The sequence below is a fragment of the Castor canadensis genome, chromosome 3, assembly GCF_047511655.1.
Source record: "Castor canadensis chromosome 3, mCasCan1.hap1v2, whole genome shotgun sequence".
NCBI classification, from domain to species: Eukaryota; Metazoa; Chordata; class Mammalia; order Rodentia; family Castoridae; genus Castor; species Castor canadensis.
This window is the reverse complement of record NC_133388.1, coordinates 2,275,271-2,295,474: the sequence shown is the minus strand read 5'-3', so window position 1 is coordinate 2,295,474 and position 20,204 is coordinate 2,275,271. Positions and strand designations below refer to the sequence as shown.

Below are 20,204 nucleotides of genomic sequence, written 5' to 3'. Positions count from 1 at the left end.
ACTCTGCTCTTAAAATTTATAAGAATCATTGAGAGACACAAAAGGGGTTGAAGTTATTCTAAAATTCTGTACTGCGAAGTGTCACATTCTATTTAAAATCTTTGTTATAGAAATCAATTTTTAACCAACCTGAATTTTGGAAATGTTGAAACCAATTAACTTTCCTCCAAATAAATAAGAGAACTTTAGTACTATTGCAGAATTTAATGTAATACTGATTACACTACACCTTCAAAATCGAGCACATAGTGGTACTGATAGTGACTATGTACATACGAATCAAATTCTACACTCTGTGATCCTCAGGGATCCTGTCCCCATGAGCTGGAAACCTAGGAGATTGTCCAGGACACATCTTCCTAACAGCCCTATGTCCAGGGGACTCTAAAGCCTGATTCATCTATAGCAAGCTGGGATTCAATGTCAGTCTCTGCACAGCCTGTCTTCAGGTCACTAAGACCAGAGAGAAAGAGCTCTCATCCAGGTATGTGTGGACCCTGCCTGAACATTGCAAATTGTTCCTCAGACAAGGGCATCAATTCTATCATAAAATCTTTCTCAAGTCCCCCATGTCCACATGTAAGTAAGACCAGCATGAAGTTGTGTAAGTGGGAGTGTCATTCTGTCTTTCTTTTTTAAACCAAATTAAACAAGGATCGCTCATATATATCAAAAAGCATTCTGAAACTATGGATTATTACCAGTGTAGAAGATTTGGGTCAGAGTCTCAATCTCAAATCTACTGAAATTTGGAGTTATAAATTTCCTTGCCATAGATATTGCCTTGCCAGGCAGATGTTTGACAACATGGATGGTTTCTAAAAACTAGTTCTGGGTCAGCAAATCCTGTCCTATATTGTTACAATAAAAACTGTGCAGACATTGTCAAAGGTCAGATGGAAATGGAGAGTTCTGTAATATGAGTGAACCAGCAGCTCACACAGCATTGCCTGCACCAATCCAAGGGAGACGAATGAGTGAGAATTTGGTGAGTACCTAGTCAGAAAGAGGACATGGAGATCCAGCTGAAGGTGGAGGAGAACCATATATGCCATTGAGGTTGGAACTTTACAATTAATGGTTCCATGTACTGAACTCTGTGCCAAAAAATCCTGCATTACAAATAATACTGTGGAGTCTGTCCTAAGATAGGGAATGACATCAAGCATGTTCTCAAGGAAAGAAAAATTCCTGATGTATTCTTGTGGGATAGATTCACTACACAAAATGATGTCAAGTGAAGGGCTGGCTAGGCAAGAAACACAGCATCAGAGAACAAAATTGGTGCTTTTTTCTGCATTTTCTTCTGGGCTGATCCTGAGCAAACTCGGTCCTAATTATTATGCAATGTCCTGAGTGACATTGCACGGAGTTTTGTGTCTGGATTCTCAATTGAGTAGTAACAGAAGACATGTGTGTCCCTTAGCCTGTTTTTGAAGGACTCAGGTGATAGAGGTGATTCTGTGACAGTCAGGTCATAATAATATCAGGGATATCTTCACACCTTGATCTGAAAAAAGCATGCTACTTTTGGTAGCTTGTGTTTATTTTTCTAAATATTTTTTAGTATAAAGGACAGTTTGAGGTCCTTGGCCTACAGTGACTCTGAAGATCTTGTTGTCAGAAACATTCTCTGTGGCAGGCTTAAACCACTAATGATGTCAGAGCAGATCTGACCATCCTTGTAGAGATTCTGATAATGCCTGCATTAAAGAAAGAAAAGGGATACTTAGTGGGATAACAGTGTTGGTGGAATGGGAAAGGACAGAGACCTTGGAGGGGGGTGAAAATGATCAAAGCATTTGACAGACATGTATGAAGATAAAGTAATGCACCATTGAAAAATTAAACAGTTTTAAAATTGTTTAAAAATAAGGGAAGGCTAATCAGGAACCATAATAGATGGGGTGAGTTTGTTCATACATGCATGCACATATTATATGAATGTATGTAAATTAAGAATGAAACCCATTTTGCAATATACGTTAAACAAAAGTAAAGTAAACAAGGAGTCTCATTATGTGACTGCTAAGCATTAAGAACAATAGGTCTCATTTAATTTTTTCCATGAACACAATACTTGTAAGTACTAAATTTATCTTCTTTTCAAACATGTGGAATTATAAAATAATCACAATGGTTGGTGCTGTGTGTACAGGAGTTCATGACTATAACCATCCACAACACTGCTCGTTAAATAAGAGTGAAGCACACCTGGTGAGGAGTGCACAATCCCCTTTCTGTGATGATTACAGGTGTGACATACCTGCATTCTAGGTTTAAAAGAATATAGAGAACCAGGACTCAGTCGATGCAGGACTTTTAGTCTCTGGCATCTCTGGCCATTGTTCGCCAGTCACATTTTATACCCTGAGATGTGTTGTCTCTCTTTAGCAAATTTACTATGTTTCTGCACAGGGTGTAATAAACTGCATATTTATAGGGAGCATGTTTGATGATGCTGCCATACTGGAAACTTGTTCACCATCACCACAAAGAGGGGAACCTATATTCAATCCCCAATTGTGTCCTTGGGTTCCTCTGTAATCCCTGTCCAACCTTTCACTCCTCTTTCCTATCTCCAGACATCTCATGAACTTCCTTATGTTGTGGTAGATTAATATTCATTTTTCAAAATTTATACAACTATCACTTACAGTGTACAGTTTTAATTGTTTTGCATGTTTACATAATAATGTTTATCAAAATCCCCCATGCTTGTAGGGCTCAGTCATTTATGTCTTTTATGCTCAGCAATTTTCCCATAGATGAAACACTTAATTGACTTTTATCAACTGGCCTGTTCCTGGGTGTTGAGATACTTTTTATGTTTCTATTTATTACACATTGAGGTGTTATTTAGCTTGCAGTTGTAGAGATCTGATAAAATATGCTCCTATTCTGACTGCAAAGATAAAAGCAATATTACACTAGACTATCTGCCAGATTCCAGACTTCCCAGGACAAGTAGACACACATGATATATGAAACCTGGACTCAGGTCTCTGCCTTGGGCTGTTCACAACACTGCCTTGCTCTCAATTCCTACACTCCACAGCATTAATGTGTAGTGTCCTTGAGGCAGAGGTCACCAGACACCAGGGTGAAGGTTACATTGGACTTGGTTGATGTATTACAGATGAGCAAGTGTGCTGGGCCACCAGCATATGAAGTTTCAATGGCTCACAGATGCAGGGTGTCTTTGTACATGTTTGTTACTATACTGAATGACCTTACACCTTGTGACCTACATGGGTTAAGAGAGGCTCATTGAGTCCTCACAGTGCAGAAGATCAAACAAGAGGTCTGTTCCCTCTCATAACCCTGTTACAGGAATACTAATTCCATTTAAGAAGTCAGATATACTGCATATGAAACACCTGTGAATGTCACCTTTTTGATTAAGTTACAAACAGGAGCTTTGAAGATTGTATGTGCACAAAACATAGCTTCCCACATTGGACCTCAAAAATTCATGTCCATTCTCCACATCAAATGAATTCCTCCATTGCAATAGTCACAAAGGATGTTGTTCAAGTATCAACTATAAAATCTAAGTTTAATAAAATGTTATACAAACTTGATATTAAATAAAATATGGTAGAGACTGCAGGAATATGTCACCCCTGGCATTTGGTTGACACCCCCATTCCAAAATGGATGATGTGAAAGAAGAGATGGATAGCAAGTCCTGTAAAATCCTGAAATTCAATTGGTCACACACTAAACATCAATGTTCTATTGATTCACATTGTAGTGGGCATGTGAATCAAGGGCAGGCTCACCCATATTCAGCTTTGTGCACCTGACTCAGGAGCCTCATGTATGGGAGCTGGTTTCCTCAGCTCTTCATGGCTTATTTTGCATAACGAAGCATCTACAGGGCTAGTTTCACAGCAGAAATACTACCTCTATATGTCCGCTATAGATTTTTCATCTTGAGACTCCCTGGACAGGGTCTTACACCACAATTGTGCTGGCCCTGTCCCCATGGAGGCTTTCTGCAATGCCTCCCCTTTGCAGAGATTCTCTGCATGGCCCAATGCTGTATGGCAATCCTTTAAAATCTAGATGGAGGCTTCCCTGCATCACAGCTCTCGGATACTGTAGACCAGCAGAGTAAGCACCAGATGGACACCACCTAGGTTTTGGGACTCTGCCCTCTGCAGGGACAACTGTCAAATCCCACACTGTACCTGGACACACTGGAACGTCACCAGGGGACAGTGAGTACAATAGTATGGGATTGTGTGAGACAAAAACTACAGTTGAATTCATGGTTCAGTGAACCATGAATTCGTGCAAGTGGTCATGATGCTGTCTTGCACTTGTAATCCTGTACTGTGTTTCTGCAATGGAGTGACAGCCTTTGAAAAGCCTTTGGGCCATTCTTCCATCATCCTGATGAACAGCACCTGGGTACATTCTGTCCACACCAATCATCTCATCACAAGTTCCTCTTGCTGTTGCCTTGATAATCTAACCCATCCAGATCTCCCTACTCTCCATTCTTTACAATGTGACCAGGCTGAGACTTTCCAGATGTGTAAGTTTGACTTCCATTTGGTTTTAAATTCCATACTTGTCCTGTTTCTCTTCTTAATTGCTTTTAAAAAGAAGTCAGGGGAAGTGATATCATCCTCTTACTTTGTGTTTAGAGATCTGTTCTGTCACATGTCCTGTTTCACTGCGATAACTTCTGACATCCATGGCACAGGAGGGCATGAACACACTTCTGCCATGTAGTGTAACACATTGTACTAAGGACATCCTGTCCTCTAATTCCCAAGAGCCTGTTGTTCATTTCCATGTGAACTGTTGTCAGAATGCCTTCACCATTCTGTCCACAAAGTGACATGATCATTTAGCTGTCATGTTCATGTGCCATATAACAGAGCTTCAGTCAATGATGGTTACATGTAAGGCCATAGTCACCTAAGACTACAATGGAGCTGAAAATTTCCTACTACCTAGTCCCCTATCAGGTGCTATAGTGTCACAAACTAGTGCATTTTGCAGGGCATTGAGGTGGGGCTGGAGCAAGCAAATCCCCTGCACTGACAGTATTATGGAATTATCTCCATGTGATTATGGATATTGAATATGTGACCTTGATCATAAAGGATGATGAGTCTTGGGTTGTCTTCTCCTGGACTTTTGTCCTGAACTTAGTCTTAAGTGTGTTTTTCATCAAGTCTTGGAATCAGTCCTGTGTTGTGTTCATCTTGTCCCTAATTATACATAGAACTTTTGCTACATTTCTGATAGAGTCAACATTGAGTGATGATCAGGGAATAGAAGCATATTGATTGAAGTCTATGGATGAGGACATTCATGTTGGTCATTGCTCTCTGAACATGCTTTTCACGGTCCACCTTGCCTAAATTCTTAAAGTAGCTTGCAGAAACTGTTAAATCACCTGTGTTTTGGAGGACAGCACCATAGTAAACATTTGAGAGGGGCCTACCAATGACCTGAGTTCAAGACCAGGTTTATATTTATCTCCCTTTCATCATAATAATCATCACAGTCATAATAAATTTTTATCTGCCAAATCCAACGTTAAGGCTTGACATAAATGGTCATGATGTTGAATTTATTCTGAATCTAGTGTGATTTAACCAATTCAAATATTAATCTTCACTAAATAAGGAGAGATAGAGTGTTAAGTGTGGGATTACTGAAGTGAAGACAGTGGAGGAAACTGTACATGAGTTGGCTCTGGAGAAATATTACTTTCCAGGGTAAATCTTTCTGTGGATGGAGACTCTCTGCTCCAAGTAAAGTCTGTAAGCAGTTGCATCCACAAGTAGAAAGATGGCCAGTGCTAGTTTCGATTTTTTTAAAAAAATGACAGAAGTCTTTCATGGCCAATGTTGCAGGCTTCACTTGAATCCTGTTGTGAACTGAACCAATGAGAATCCAACCTGACTTATTTGCCATTGCTTGTCTGTGTCCTTGGGCCTCTGCCATCGCTTGGGTGACATGGGGCTTTGTGTAGACAGAGACTGGTATAGTTATCCAAATTCTTCCTATCAGTAGATGAAGAAGGGTACTTTGTATGTATCAGGTTCTCACTGCAGGGCAGGCAATCATTAGAGAAACCACTTACCATGGCCAGTTGATGCTATTAGAAGGATGAGTTATGCATTTTTCTTGGCAATATTACAAAGGCTATTACTCATATATGATAATGTCCCTCCAAATAGTATCTATAGCTGAAGGACATGGACCTTCTGGTATACCAGGCAATCGCTGGAAGTTCAGCTCAGACACCCCTAGATTCTTGTATCTTACATGGGTAAAATCCAAGTGGAAGATGTAGATGCAGTAAGGAAAATAATGAAGTTATTATCAGGGAAGTCTCATGGAGTGGTTCTGCCAGCTGAGTTGGAAGAGGACAGGTGAGAGAGGGGAAAGTGAGTGGTCTTTTTTTTTCTAAGACATGGAAGAAAAATCTAGGCAGTTCTTGTGGGTTGGGCCAGTGTGATTGCCAGATTTGATTTATTCTGCACATACAGTTACACTTAAGTATTACTTAAGTGGAATACTCTTAAGTATTTCAGTTACATGTGTGGTGTGTGATCAATATTTATGTTTTAAGCAAAGGATTTGTAATGAAAAAACACTGCTATTGTCACCAGGAGGGTCACATAACTTTTTATTCCCCTATTTTATCTTTCTCTGTCATTGTAGAGGTACAGTTGGAGAGCCCAGTCACTGATCAATGAGAAAGCTTTTTCTGACTCTCCTATGTGAGTTCATGTGCCAAAACTGAACCTCCCATTAGTTCAAGGTAAAGAAAATCTGGCCATTGCATTTACAAAACAATGCCATTTTTAATCATGCAGCTGAGGAAGAAAATACCAATGTGAAAATAAAGTACCAGGAGAAATATAATTTGTCAAAAACAAACAATGGCATCTGTCCACAGTTATTTTGTTCATGTCCCTTTGCTCAAGAAATATGTGGGGGATGGTATCCAGAGTTGGATATGATAATGTGAAAGGAGGAAACCCTGGATGGAGTCAGGAAACACCTTGCAATCCCCTTTCTGCACCTGCTCCTCAAAGTCCTTCTCAGTCTGAGGTGTGAGCACCCCCTAGTGTCCTGCAGACTGTGCATCCTTGTGGATCTTCAAAGACATGGCTCCTATACCTGGTGGCTGGCTAGGAGTTCACTCAGAACTGGGGCCTGTGCCTTGAGTCTTCTCCATGTGGACCTCACATAGAATGCTTGTGTCCTCCACACAAAGCCACAGCATCATTCTTGTACCCGAAGCATCTCAAACATTGCTGGAGTTAACTCCAGGTGAATGTATACACAACTTGAGAACACATGACCCTGAATTCAACTCTCCTGTTTGATACTCACAAAGCAACATGACATGCCTTGCCCACAGAGCTGGACTAGATTCCTCCTAATAACTACTCCACTGCTGTCCCTTATTCCAGGTCCTCAAGACAGATAGCTGCTCCTCAGCATTTTCAAAGTTCCAGGGCAGTTGGACTGACTGTGATATTATGAGGAACTCGCTTCTGATTGGATCACTTCACAAGGGCAGTTGGTCAGACTGTGATGTCATAAGCAAGTTGCTTCCGATTGGATCCTCTGGCTAGGTACTTCCTCTGTAGTGCTGACACTCTTCTACTGAAGCAACCAAAATGTGGACACTGGGTGCCATTTTCTGGCCAGTGGAAAATTGTTGTTCTCCAATATCCCACTTGATTTTTCCAGGACCACAATAGATGAAGCTGAAATGGGATTGGATTTCTGATACTTTCTGGAAAAGAAACAAGGCTCAATGAGATATGGGGTAGAGAAGAAATGACAACTGACAGAGAAGTCAAAAACACCCAGGGTGTTTTTAGATATTCTCAGCCATTACTTGTAGTATTACCTCTTCCAAGTCAGTTCACCTCTCTGGAGCACAAAGATGTTCTCTTATGTTACCTGAAAAGCTTACAACCATGAATCAATGTACTCTGTCTCTAATCAGGATATTCTGTGCCTGTTCCTCTCTCTCTTTCTCTTTACTTCTCTGCCATTCTCTCAGTTTCTCACAGTTTCTCTCTCTCTCTCTCTCTCTCTCTCTCTCTCTCTCTCTCTCTCTCTCTCCCTTTCACCCTCTCCCCTTGTCTCCTCCTGCCACATTCTCTTTCTCTGTCTCTGTCTCTCTTTCTGTCTATGAATCAATCCTCTTTAGTCCTCCTACCCAAAGGCACATCAGATATCTTACCCACAGGGCAGGGCTGATTCATCTATCCATACTCTCTAACTATACTGCCCATGGATCTGTCTATCCTAACCTGGCAACAATCTCTGCCATTTCAATGTTCCAGGGGCAATTACTAGTACAACCTTGCAAGAATAAAATTACATGGACTCCACAAGATTGGGAAATCTAAAGATGCTATATAGATAAATGATCAGAAAACATGAATCACTAAGGTTCCAGTTCATTTCAAGGGTTTGTTTCCTGGTTGATGGTATATTCCAGGTCTCCCTGGACAGAAGGAGGACCCTGGGCTGTGGGGACTTAGAGATCCCTCCAGCCTTTACCAGAAGCCTGCAGGAGACACAGCCTGAGACACACCTGAACTCCAGCTATGTGGACTTTGTCCTGGGATTTAGAGCACAGATGTCAGAAATACAATTTTATAGATGAACAAAGGAAAATGGGGTATGTGAAAAGGATTATTATTGAAAAAGAAAAATGAATTAAATAATGTAAATGGGTCAGTTCTGAGTGTATTGTGCCTAGTTCCTCACAGAAGGAGGGAAAGAGTGAGCCCTGTTATGATTTATGCATCACTGAGGGTGCTCAGGATCTCCTCTTTTTCATAACCTAAATCCTAATGTCTGTCCTAATCACAGAATACCACAGAGTTTCTGCTCTGTCATGGGAAAACACTTATTCTGGATCTCTGAGACCGTGCAGGATCTGACCAAGGCAGAATCATTCCTGCTGCAAATGTGACATTCTACATTTTGTCCATGTGTGCGTATATATTATGTATTTTGAAAACCACAACAAAATAGAACTATTTATATTTAGAGTCCTAAAACCATCTTGTCATGTCTCACCTGGTGCAAAACTGGCCTTTAAATTATGAATAGCACTGTAGAGAAATTTATGTCTGGGCTCACCTGAAGTCTCCTCACTGTGCCTCTTGCACAGTAATACATGGCTGTGTCCTCATCCCTAATGTTGTTCATTTGCAAATACAGCTAGTTATTGTTATTGTCTCTGGAAATGGTGAATCTGCCCTTCACAGAGTCTGGATAGTATGTGTTAATATCACCATTGTTAATTGATGCAACCCACTCCAGCCCCTTTCCTGAAGCCTGGCAGACCCAGCTCATCCAGTAGCTACTGAAGTTGAATCCAGAGGCTTCACAGGAGAGTTTCACAACCCCTCTAGGCTGCACCAAGCCTCCCCCAGACACCACCAGCTGCACGTCACACTGTACACCTGCAAACACAGAGAATCATGGTCAGGATACTGTCTCACTTTTCCTACCACTCATGTCCACTCACACACTCTGTATTTCTTGTTATCTGTAAAGCACCTTTAAAAATAACAACAAGGAAAAGCCAGCTCAGCCCCAACTCCATGGTGAATGATCAGTGTTCAGTGCTGGTCACTGGATTTATCAGCTGGGAATCTAGGTCTAAGCTCCTATCCAGAGCTGAAGCATCAGGATGGGGAGGTTTTCATGAGCAGAGGGAGATCTTATTTGCACATTCTTCTATTATATAACAATCTCTAGGGGGAAGTTTCAGAATTGTCAGAGCACAGTGCAGATTCTATCATCCTTGTAGAAATTCTTGCAATGCCAGCATTAAAGAAATAATAGGGAATATTTTGTAGATTGTATGAAGACAATGTAATAAAACATTGAAATATTAAACTGTCTTAAAATTGTTTTAAAATAAGAGGGATGATCATGAACAATAATAGATGGAGTGAGTTTGTTCATAGTACAATATTTGCATGTAAGTAAATAAATACACGAAAACTATTTGTGCAATTAATGTACATTAATAAACACTAAACAAAACTAAAGTGAACCCAAAGTCTCTTTATGTGAGTGCTAAATATTATGAGCACTAGATCTTATGTAATTTTTTCTATGAACAAAAAAATTTCTCTAATTCTGACAAAAAAGACAACAATATTAAACTTCACTATTTTCAACTCAACAACTTAACACATCAGATCCCTGATTTCACAAGACAAGAGGGCACACAAGGAACATGGAACCTGGAGACTCAGGTCTCTACCTTGGGCCATTCACTACACTTCCCTGTCCTCAATTCCTGCAGTCCATGTCAGAGATGGGAAGTAGTGTCCCTGGGGCATTGCTCACCAGACACCATATGAGGGAGAAGAAGGTTACACTGGACATGGTTGATGGATTGGTTCAGGTATAGTGTGCTGAGTCACATTGTGTCAGTGTTCCAAGGAGCACAGTCTCAGGGGTCTTTGTCCACTTTTGCTAATTTAACAAAAGACCTAGTCCTGTGTATCCCAAAAATGGAAAAAAATGTCTCTCATTTCTCCGGAGTTGAGAAGTCTAGGAACAAGGTAATAGAGGACTTGTTGTCTGTTCAGGGCTGAATCCCAGCTTCCAGTTTATCTAACTTTCATGTCTTCACATGGCATTAAGGAGGCTCACTGTGTCTTCACTTGCAGAACAGCATAAATATGGTCTGCTTCCTGAGGCATTTCATATAGTAAGTTAGATTGAACTTGGAATAATTTCCTGCATATAACACAGCCTTTAAATATCATCTTGTAGATTAGGTTAAAAAAAAAGAACTTTGAGGGTCCTGTGTATTCAAACCATAGCTTCCTAAATTAGACCTCAAATATTCTTGCCCATTACATGCATTCCTCCATTCCAATAGCCCCAAAGGATTAATTCTAGTATCAACTGTAAAATGTAAGTTGAACTTTGTGTTAGATAACCACATATAGTGGAGACTACAGATATATCTTTTTCCAGCTTGAACTTCTGAAACCAAATTAAGTGCTCCAAAACATAGTGGAGGAACAAGCATTTGGCTGACATCATGATTCCACAGTGGATGATGTAAAAGAAGAAATGGTACCAAGCCCAACACAACCTACAATTGAGTGGGACATGCAGTAAAAGTTAGTATTCTATTCACACATTTTGCAGCAAGGATTGAGTCCACAAACCTGTCAGATCCACACATACTTTGCTGTGTGCACCTGACACAGGATGCTCATGCATGTGAGCTGGTTTCCTCAGCTCTTCGTGGCTGATCTACTATAATGAAGTCTCAACAGGTCTAATTTCTTACCAAAAGTACATCCCCCAAATAACCTTTTCAAATGTTTCCCTTTAAGATACCCTAGACTGGAAATAACCCCACAATTGTGCAAGCACTGTCCTTGTGGATGCTCTCTGCACTCTACTCACTTCTTCAGTGATTCTCAGCCTGTCATTGAGACTGAAAGGCCATCCCCTAAAATCTACATGGAGGTTTCCCTACACTCAACATTTAGGATTCTGTAGATCTTCAGAGTGAGCTTCAGATGGACACCATCAAGGTTTTTGGGCTGTGCCCTCTCTGAGGGACACTACCAAAGCCCACACTGTGTGTGGACACATGATCCTCACTAGGGGAGAGTGAGGAGAAGTGGTATGGCCTTGTTTGCGGAAGAAACCAGAGCTGACCCAGTGCTGTGAACTATGAATGAATAAAAGTGCCCAATGCCATCTGTAGTGTTGTCTTGTCCTCATATTCCTGTACTGTGGGTATGAGATTGGAGTGGCAGCCTAGGATAAGCCTTTCTAGTCTGTTTCTCACCTTCCTGATGAACAGCACCTGGCTTCTTTCTGTACACACCAGTCTCCTCATCACAAGTTCCTTTGCCATGGCTTGGTGACTTCCCCATCACAACCTCCCTCCTCTATTCTTTAAAATGTGGACAGGATGAGAATTTCCTGAATCTTTAAGTTTGTCTTCCATTTGATTTTAAATTCAATGCTGTTCCTGTTTCTCTCTTCTTATTTGTTTTGTACAGGAAGTCAAGGAAAGCAATATTGATTTATTCTGAGTTCAGGTTTAGAGAAGGGTGATGGTGAAGTTTGGTTTCTTGGGATATTCATGAGATGACAGTAAGCAAGAAGCAGGATTCCAACCATATAGTTCTTATTATCCATTAAGATTCTCCATATGAAACCTGAGGGACCAGTCTCAACACATAGCCCCCAGGGCTACTTTCAGAGCCCCGCAATGAATGTGGCATTGCAGAGATAGGAGTGGTTTTCATTGCTACACTTGTTTTCCTGCCACTTTTGTGGGAAGCTTGTTAGCGATGAGCTCTGAAGAATAGCTACTAAAATTGATACTATTCAGTCCAACAGAGGTAACCATGGTCATGTTCTGCCTACAGCTTTACCTTTGTCAGTTCATGTGATACAGACACAGTAGCCTATTTCTACTGTACTTTTTCAGGTAGGATGCCTACTTTCTCTGTTTTAAAAAAGATGTAAATTCAAGCAAGTGTGATTCAAGAAAAGACCACATTTGAGGTTCTGAGACAGAGAGAAGGCTCCAGAATAAATATACATGGTGGCATAAAAAGTGCTGATTGGGTGTAAGTCACAGATTCTGAATGCAACCATGGATGCCTCCTTCTACACCTGGTTCTGGAACTGACCCTGTTTTCTGTGTGTGCTGAGCACCCTTTGCTGATCCTGAGAGACCAGAAGGGAGAAGAACATTTGGGCTCACACTGAAGTTCCCTCACTGGATCACTAGCACAGTAATACATGGCTGTGTCCTCTGCAGTCACAGAGCTCAGCTGCAGGGAGAACTGGTTCTTGGACGTGTCTCTGGAGATGAAGGGGCAGTACTTGAGGGATGGGCTGCAGTATGTGCTTCCACCATAACCACTGTACCCCATCTGATCTAGGCCCTTCTCTGAGGGGATGAAAGATGCAGTTCTAGCAGTAATTACTTGTGATGGTGTAGCCAGAGACAGCTCCAGTGATGGACAGTGTTTGTAAGGATTTCAGCAGGCCAGTTTCCAAATCCAGCAAATTTACCTTGGACAGGACACCTGGGAACAAAAAGAATTAGCCCTGTCAGTCACCTGTAGTCACAACCTCTCCCTGTACCCATGCATGACACTGGGCACACTCACCTTGGAGAATTGTCACCAGGCAATCCCAGAGTCCTGCTATCCCAGAGTCCTGCTATCCCAGAGACCTCAGTCCTGTGTGAGGAAAGAGCTGTGAGCACCCACAGCCCAAAATTGAAATTTAACATAGAGAAATAGTATTAATTTGAAATTGAGGGGTCCTCTTCCTATGCATGTACAGAGACTGAAGTCAGGCTTCCTATGGTTCTTCTGTGTCCTGTGAGGCACATCTATACTTGGAGTGAATTGGTGATAATATCTGCGATAAGGGAGCTTCTGGTTTGACAGTGAGCTGGAAGCTTGTCAAAGAAATCCTCATTTTTCTGATTCAATAGCTACCATGCTCCGCATCTTTCACCTTTCCTTGTCCACACTCCAATTCCCACACATACTCAGGCTCTGGTTCTGCTTCCTCCTGGGTGATTCCAGCACTGTGCCTCATCCCTCTCCCTGTCCTTGCATCTATAGTCTGGCTCATTCTCTGCATGTATTGCTATATTGTCATGATGTTATTGCTACAAAATTTCTAGATCTTACTTATGCTCTCTGACATCCTGTCATCCAAAATGCACAAGGATCCATCAGTGCCAACAGGGACTGGATAAAATGCGGTCACTCCTCTGCTTTGCACAATGTTGAATCCAAGCATATAGGGACAAGAAGGTCAATCTGCTTTAAATGCCCCATTCCAGTTGACCACTGTGCATATAGTATGGAATCATGGTCAATGTACAAACAGCCTCCACTCTAGATCTTTATATGTAAACAATGAACTAAAATGCTCATCTTATCATAGATCCTGTTCTTTGAAAACCATTGATAATTGGTACCATGCATGCAGTGACAATACTCTTATCTCTCAACATTGACAATTACTTGCTAATCATATTATATACCTATTGATCGTCTCCAAATAAAACTTAGAAAGTTGCCCCCAGATCCCTGTGCTCTGAATATCCTCTTATCCTTCAGAGAACAGGTTGCCATGACATAATTAAAAAAATAAGTGAAGAGCTGAAAGAACACATTCTCTCCCCAGGAAAAGAGTGAGTTCAGAGTCAATTACTCAATTTCTTGAAAACAAGACTGAAGGAATTCGCCCCAACCCACGTACGTGGACAAGTTGTTAAGTGTTTGTTTCAGATGAATTCTGAATCACTCACTGTGGACATGTAGATGTGTGTGTGTGTGTGTGTGTGTATATATATATATATATATATATATATATATACATATATATACATATACATATATACGTATATATACATAAAATACATAGATATAGTATAAAGTATACATAAGATCATGGATACCTATATTAAATATTATTTTTGAAAAAATATACTCAATTCATATTAAATGAAACATACATACCTTCATGCTATATAATATAGTATACAACTATAACTATCTATCTATTTATCTATCTATCTATATAACACCTGAAATCCTGGCCCAGGACCAACCTCATCTGGGTATGGCATATCTTCTAAGAGGTCCCTTATGACACTGGCTGATGACTATAAATAATCTGTGAGGCTGTTCCATCTATCTTGGGATCCAGTAAGAATATGGTGCATGTTATGCCTCTTGGCTGTCATTAATCAATGATTGTGAGAGAAGGTGCGAGAAATCCTAAGTCCATGACTCAATGGTGAAACTCCAATGCCTGCCAACCTCCAGAATTCTCTTGTGGATAGGATGGGGCTGCCTTCTATAGGATCTACAGAGGTGTTTCATATGACTGACACTTTCACTTACCCTTACCTGCTGCCCCACAACACTAATAGTTTTACTGATAACAAGTCCTAATAATCCTCCTGAATTTCATCTAGGTCTCCAGTACAGCTGTCTGATATCTACCCAGCATGAGGAAATTAACAGAAGTGGGGAGGTAATGGTTGTATAGAAACGGATCATTCTCATTCTGGTAATATTGTATGGAGGTCACTCATATCTCTGGCTATGATGCATGGAAACTCCTCCAATATTGACCATTGATCAAGGAATGTTTGTGTCTCACAGCATCTTTCTCCCACAGGGTAGAGCATAGCATGGAGCTTTTTTCCTTACAGGAACCTCAAAATATTGCCCTCTGTTGGGCTTCCCAGTGAAGTAATGAATTATGAAGAAAGTACTGCAAAAGTGATACTATTCATTCCAATACAGGAATCCAGGGTCATCTCATGCCCTACCACATCATCTCCATCAGTTCATGTGTTCCTGAACCATCCCTGAACCATGCTAATGCATCCTCATTTCACCACTGAGACTTTGTGAAAAATGACGTTAAGAGCCGTGAGAAGAACCTGGGGATGAAGTGGTATAGAGAGGAAGTTAATCCAGGCCCTCTAGTAGAGAGCACATACCAGCACTTGACTGCAGCATTTGATAGATCTATGAACCATATTATATTATCTTGTATTTCTATGCCTTATAGCTCTGACTTAGTAAAACCAAAAATTATGGCTCTATAAAAAAGACCTCATAATAAAGTTTTTGTCTTCGTAAAATGGTTCTGATAAAGGAAAACAAAATGATACATCACAGGTGTCATCATTATTGTAACTTATAAATATTTATTATACTACTGTTAATTATTTAATCTCTGTGCTGATGTAAAAGTCTTTTATAGTGCTAGGAAAATAAATAACATAACTTGTGAAAATTTGAGTATTATTCATCAAAACACCGAAATCATGAAGAACATATCTGGGAAAATGTGAATAGTATATTAGAAGACAAATGAAGGCAAATCTGAGACATGTTGAGAGCCATATCTGAGGATAGATCAAGTCCATATCAGATGAAATATTAAAAGTGTATCTGAAGAAAGATGAAGACCATAGTTGAGGAGAAGTTCAGACCATATTTGAAGGAAAATGAAGATGGCATCTGAGGAACGATGAAGACCAGATCTGAGCAAATGAAAGACCACTTCTGAGGGAAGATAAAACTGTAACAGGAAATAAGATGAAGAACATGTAACAGGGCTGGTGAAAACCCTGTCTGAGGATAGAGTAAACCTTATCTCAGGAAAGAAAAGAAATGTATCTGACATAGGAGGAGACTAGATTCAGAGCACAGAACAACCACACAAGATGAAAGGTGAACACCATCTTGAAGCAATTTGAAGATCACATGTAAGGAACAATTTGAAGACCTTGTCCAAGACCTTAAACAAAAAAATATGTATAGTTTACCTTAGGAATTGTCATGCTCATACCCAAAGAAATTTGAAAACTGAATATGAGGAAAGTTGAAATCTATAACTGACAAAAATCTAGGTCATTCAAGGAAAAATGAAGGTAAGATCAGAGGAATTGGGAACACCATATCTGGAAAAGCAGAAGATCATTTATGAGGATGTGCAACTGAGGAAAGGTAAAGACAATATTAAAGGAATATATAGGGAAGAAAATATCTGAGTGAAGATGAATTCCCTATCTAAGGAAAGATGCAGGCAAACTATGAAAAGAGGAGAACACCATATTGAGAAGAATGAAGACCATACCTGAGGTAAGACAGGACCTTGACTGAGGAAAGGTGAAAATCATATCTGCATAAGATGAAGAACATATCCAAGGAGAGAGGAGAAACATGTCTCAGAGGAGGTGAAGACCATAACCCAAGAAATACATACTGCTTATCTTAGACCACATATGAGGAAAGATAGACATGATAACTGAGGAAAGATGAAGACTGTGTCTGAAGTCAGATTGAGATTATATCATAGGAAAAGTGAAGCCTGTATCTCTGGAATCTTGAATATAATACCTGAGTCAGTGAAAATGCCATACCAGGAGGAATGGTGAAACCAGGATTTTAGGGAAGATGGACAACATATCCTAGGAAAATGCACAAGATGCCTTAGAAAGACGAAGTACATGAAGAAGGAAAGTGTAAAAAGATATCTTACAAAATGTGATGACACTGTATGATGAAAAGAAAAACCATCTGAGGAATGATGAAGACAGAATCTTAGAAAGTTTACAAGCATAGATAGAATAAGACCACACACAAAGAAAGCAGAACAACATATCTGAGGAAAGATGAAGACTGTATCTGAAGAAAGGTGACAATCATGTTTGAAGAACAGTGATGTTCATATCTAAAGAAATATGAAGATAATTTCTTTCACAGTATGAACTCCATATGTGAGGAAAGGTAAGTGTGCATCTTTGGAAAGATGAAGACTCTATTTGAAGAAAATGCAGACATAAATTTGGAGATATGTGAAGACCACAAGATGAAATATTAGGACCGTATGTAAGAAATTAGGTCAATGTATCTGAGGGTATGTGAAAACCAAATTTTGGTGACGTGAACACAATATCTGAGGAAAGATGTTACCATAGCTGATAAAAATGAAGACAAATCTCAGAGAATGTGATGTCCATAGTAGATGAAGGAGAAGAGGTCATCCATTAAGATGAAAGAAAGGACATGACCACAAATGGGGACAGGTGCAGATTTATCTATGATGAAGACCTTGTCTGAGGAAATGTGAAGATAAGATTTTGGGAAATGTGAAGACAGTACGTGAATATAGATGAATGCTCTGTCTGAGGAATGAAGAAGACCGTTTCTGAGAAACAAGAATACTATATCAGAGAGAAGAAGACCATCTCTGAGGAAACGACAGACCATGTTTGAGGAGAGAGTGACACTAATTTTTGAAAGATGGATACCATACCTGAGGAAAGGTGAAGAACATATGAAGAACCTATCAGAAGGATTATGACCACCTGGTGCTTACAATGAAGGGAAATGCAGATCTGTTTGTGGTCAATTCTGAATTCCATAATCACAAATGCCTGCAATCATATTGTCACAAGTTTTGCAACGTGCAGGGTCTGTTCACACCAGGAGACTCTGTACTGGCTCTTGCACACTGTGGGAAGTGGGTGATGGAGCTCAAGTAAATATTGAAATGGATACAGTGCTGCACTGATTCCCTGACACAGGTAGTCAAAATAACACACAAGATGGAAGGACCATTGTTAACACCTTCATATAGACTTGGGGAAAATAACTCACATGTATTCAGTATAAGCTTGACTCACAACAGTAGCAATTGAAGAAGGAAATGTGTTGGAGGCACACAAATATTTTTAAAAATTCTGTTATCCAAATAGTATGCACATAAAGACAGTATGTTACCCCAATGTTATTCTGTTCAGGTAATAACATGGTGTAGTAATTCACAAATTCAACAGTCCAATTAACTTTACTTTTAGTGAGTCTCAGGTGGAACAGGTTCTGTTGGAAATCGGATTGAAGGTAACAGTTGTGCCACTGTAGAGAGCACAAGTGATCTATGTCCATGCTGTAGAGATCCATGGAATGCCACATTGAAGATTCAGTTTATTTGGAAGAAGGAATATCTAAGTAGAACAGCATTCCTGCTCTGCCATGGGGATGATTGGCTCCTTGGTACAAGATCACAGAGAGACTCAGAAACAAGGGAAAGCAGGGGAAGAATATTTGGGAAATTCCCAGTTGGCAGAGAGATAAGCAAAATTTGATTGTTAGGAAGAAGTCAAGAGTGTGCTCAGGACTGCTTACTAGATTCTGGCATAGATAAAGCATTCCCTGCCTCTGGATTGTACAACAGAGTCCTTGAGAGAATATCTAAGTCTTGGAGGACACCCCTACCATTACAGCCCATGGGCCTAGAAAGGCAATTTTTTCAGAATCTACATGACAGACACAGAAACAAATGTCACACATGTTCTCCAGTGACCTTGGATGACTGTTACTCCATGAAAGTTCTGGGTGGAATTTCCCAGCCTTCCTTGTCTCTGCTCCATGTTGAAACCTTAGACAAGTGCTGACAGTATGAAATACAGGCAGACATTGCTGCTTCCAGGAAAGACATCAACATTGTTTGTGACTGTTCTGTGAATTTGAGATCTGTCAGTATGGCATTGTTAAACCTGAAAAAAACGCAGCATGCCACAAAAATGTGCTCCCTAATTCAGGGACCTGATCTGTCAGCTCATCTCTAGAAACATTCCACAGATGGCCACAATTCCTTTCCTCAATTTCTCACTTCTAAATACCTAACCCACAGTCAGAGTTTGACAGTAGCAAGTGTTCTCTGTCACTGTCTCAGTATGGTGGAAGCAACTTCTTCCTCAGGGTTTCTGAAACCCTCAGGATGTGGTTTTCACACTGTGTCTTGCACAGTAATACACGGCTGTGTCCTCAGCCTTCAGGCTGCTGATCTGCAGATATGTGGTGCTGACAGACGCATCCATGGAGATGACAAACCGACCTTTGAAGCCTTCAGCATAGCCTGTATTGCCATTCGCAGTGTTGATCCACCCTATGTACTGCAAGCCTTTTCCTGCTTCCTGCTTCACCCAGTTCATTCCATAGCTGGTGAAGGTGTAGCCTGAAGCCTTGCAGGAGATCTTCACTGTCTCTCCAGGCTTCTTCAGCTCAGCCCCAGACTGTGTTAGCTGGACCTGGGAGTGGGTTACTGTGGAGAAGACACAGAGAAGTCAGGTATCTTCCCTAACAGAGCTGCTTCTATCTGCTTTGGAGCCCTGGGTCCTGTATCCTACCTTGGGCAGCTGCCAATAGGAAGAGAAGCCTCCACACCCACTCCATACTCTGGGATTTGGACAGATTGTCAGTGAGACTGATGGGCAGAGGCCCTTGTTGGAAGTGTAAGGGGATCCTCAGATTTCTACTCTGTGGGACCCTGGAGATTTGCATATGGATCAGCCCTTAAAACCTGCTGGCTAATCCAGGCATGTACAAACTGACACCCTGGAGCACCCCTGCATGTGGTGGCTGTGCTGTGCCCTCCATTGTCTGGAGCCTAGATCCTCTTACTAATGGCCCTGTCCCAAATTTGGCCTGGTCCTTGGCAGGGTCTGCACACAAAACTTCCCTTCACTTACCCATCATGGTGTCATGGCTCCTTCCTTCAACTTTGTAGTTGAAATGGTATCAATCTCTGCTCACAACCTTATAATGTCACACAACAATTGCCTCCTTGGTGATTGT

At 40.7% G+C, this 20,204-nt stretch overlaps 1 gene segment (V, D, J or C); it reads right to left on the bottom strand.

Annotated features, from left to right (window-relative positions):
• Positions 1 to 19,342: 19,342 nt before the first annotated feature.
• Positions 19,343 to 19,908, bottom strand: LOC141421458 (immunoglobulin heavy variable 7-4-1-like). The segment is given in 2 exon segments: positions 19,343 to 19,671; positions 19,757 to 19,908. Coding segments are annotated over 2 exon segments (375 nt in total).
• Between the last annotated feature and the right edge of the window lie 296 nt (positions 19,909 to 20,204).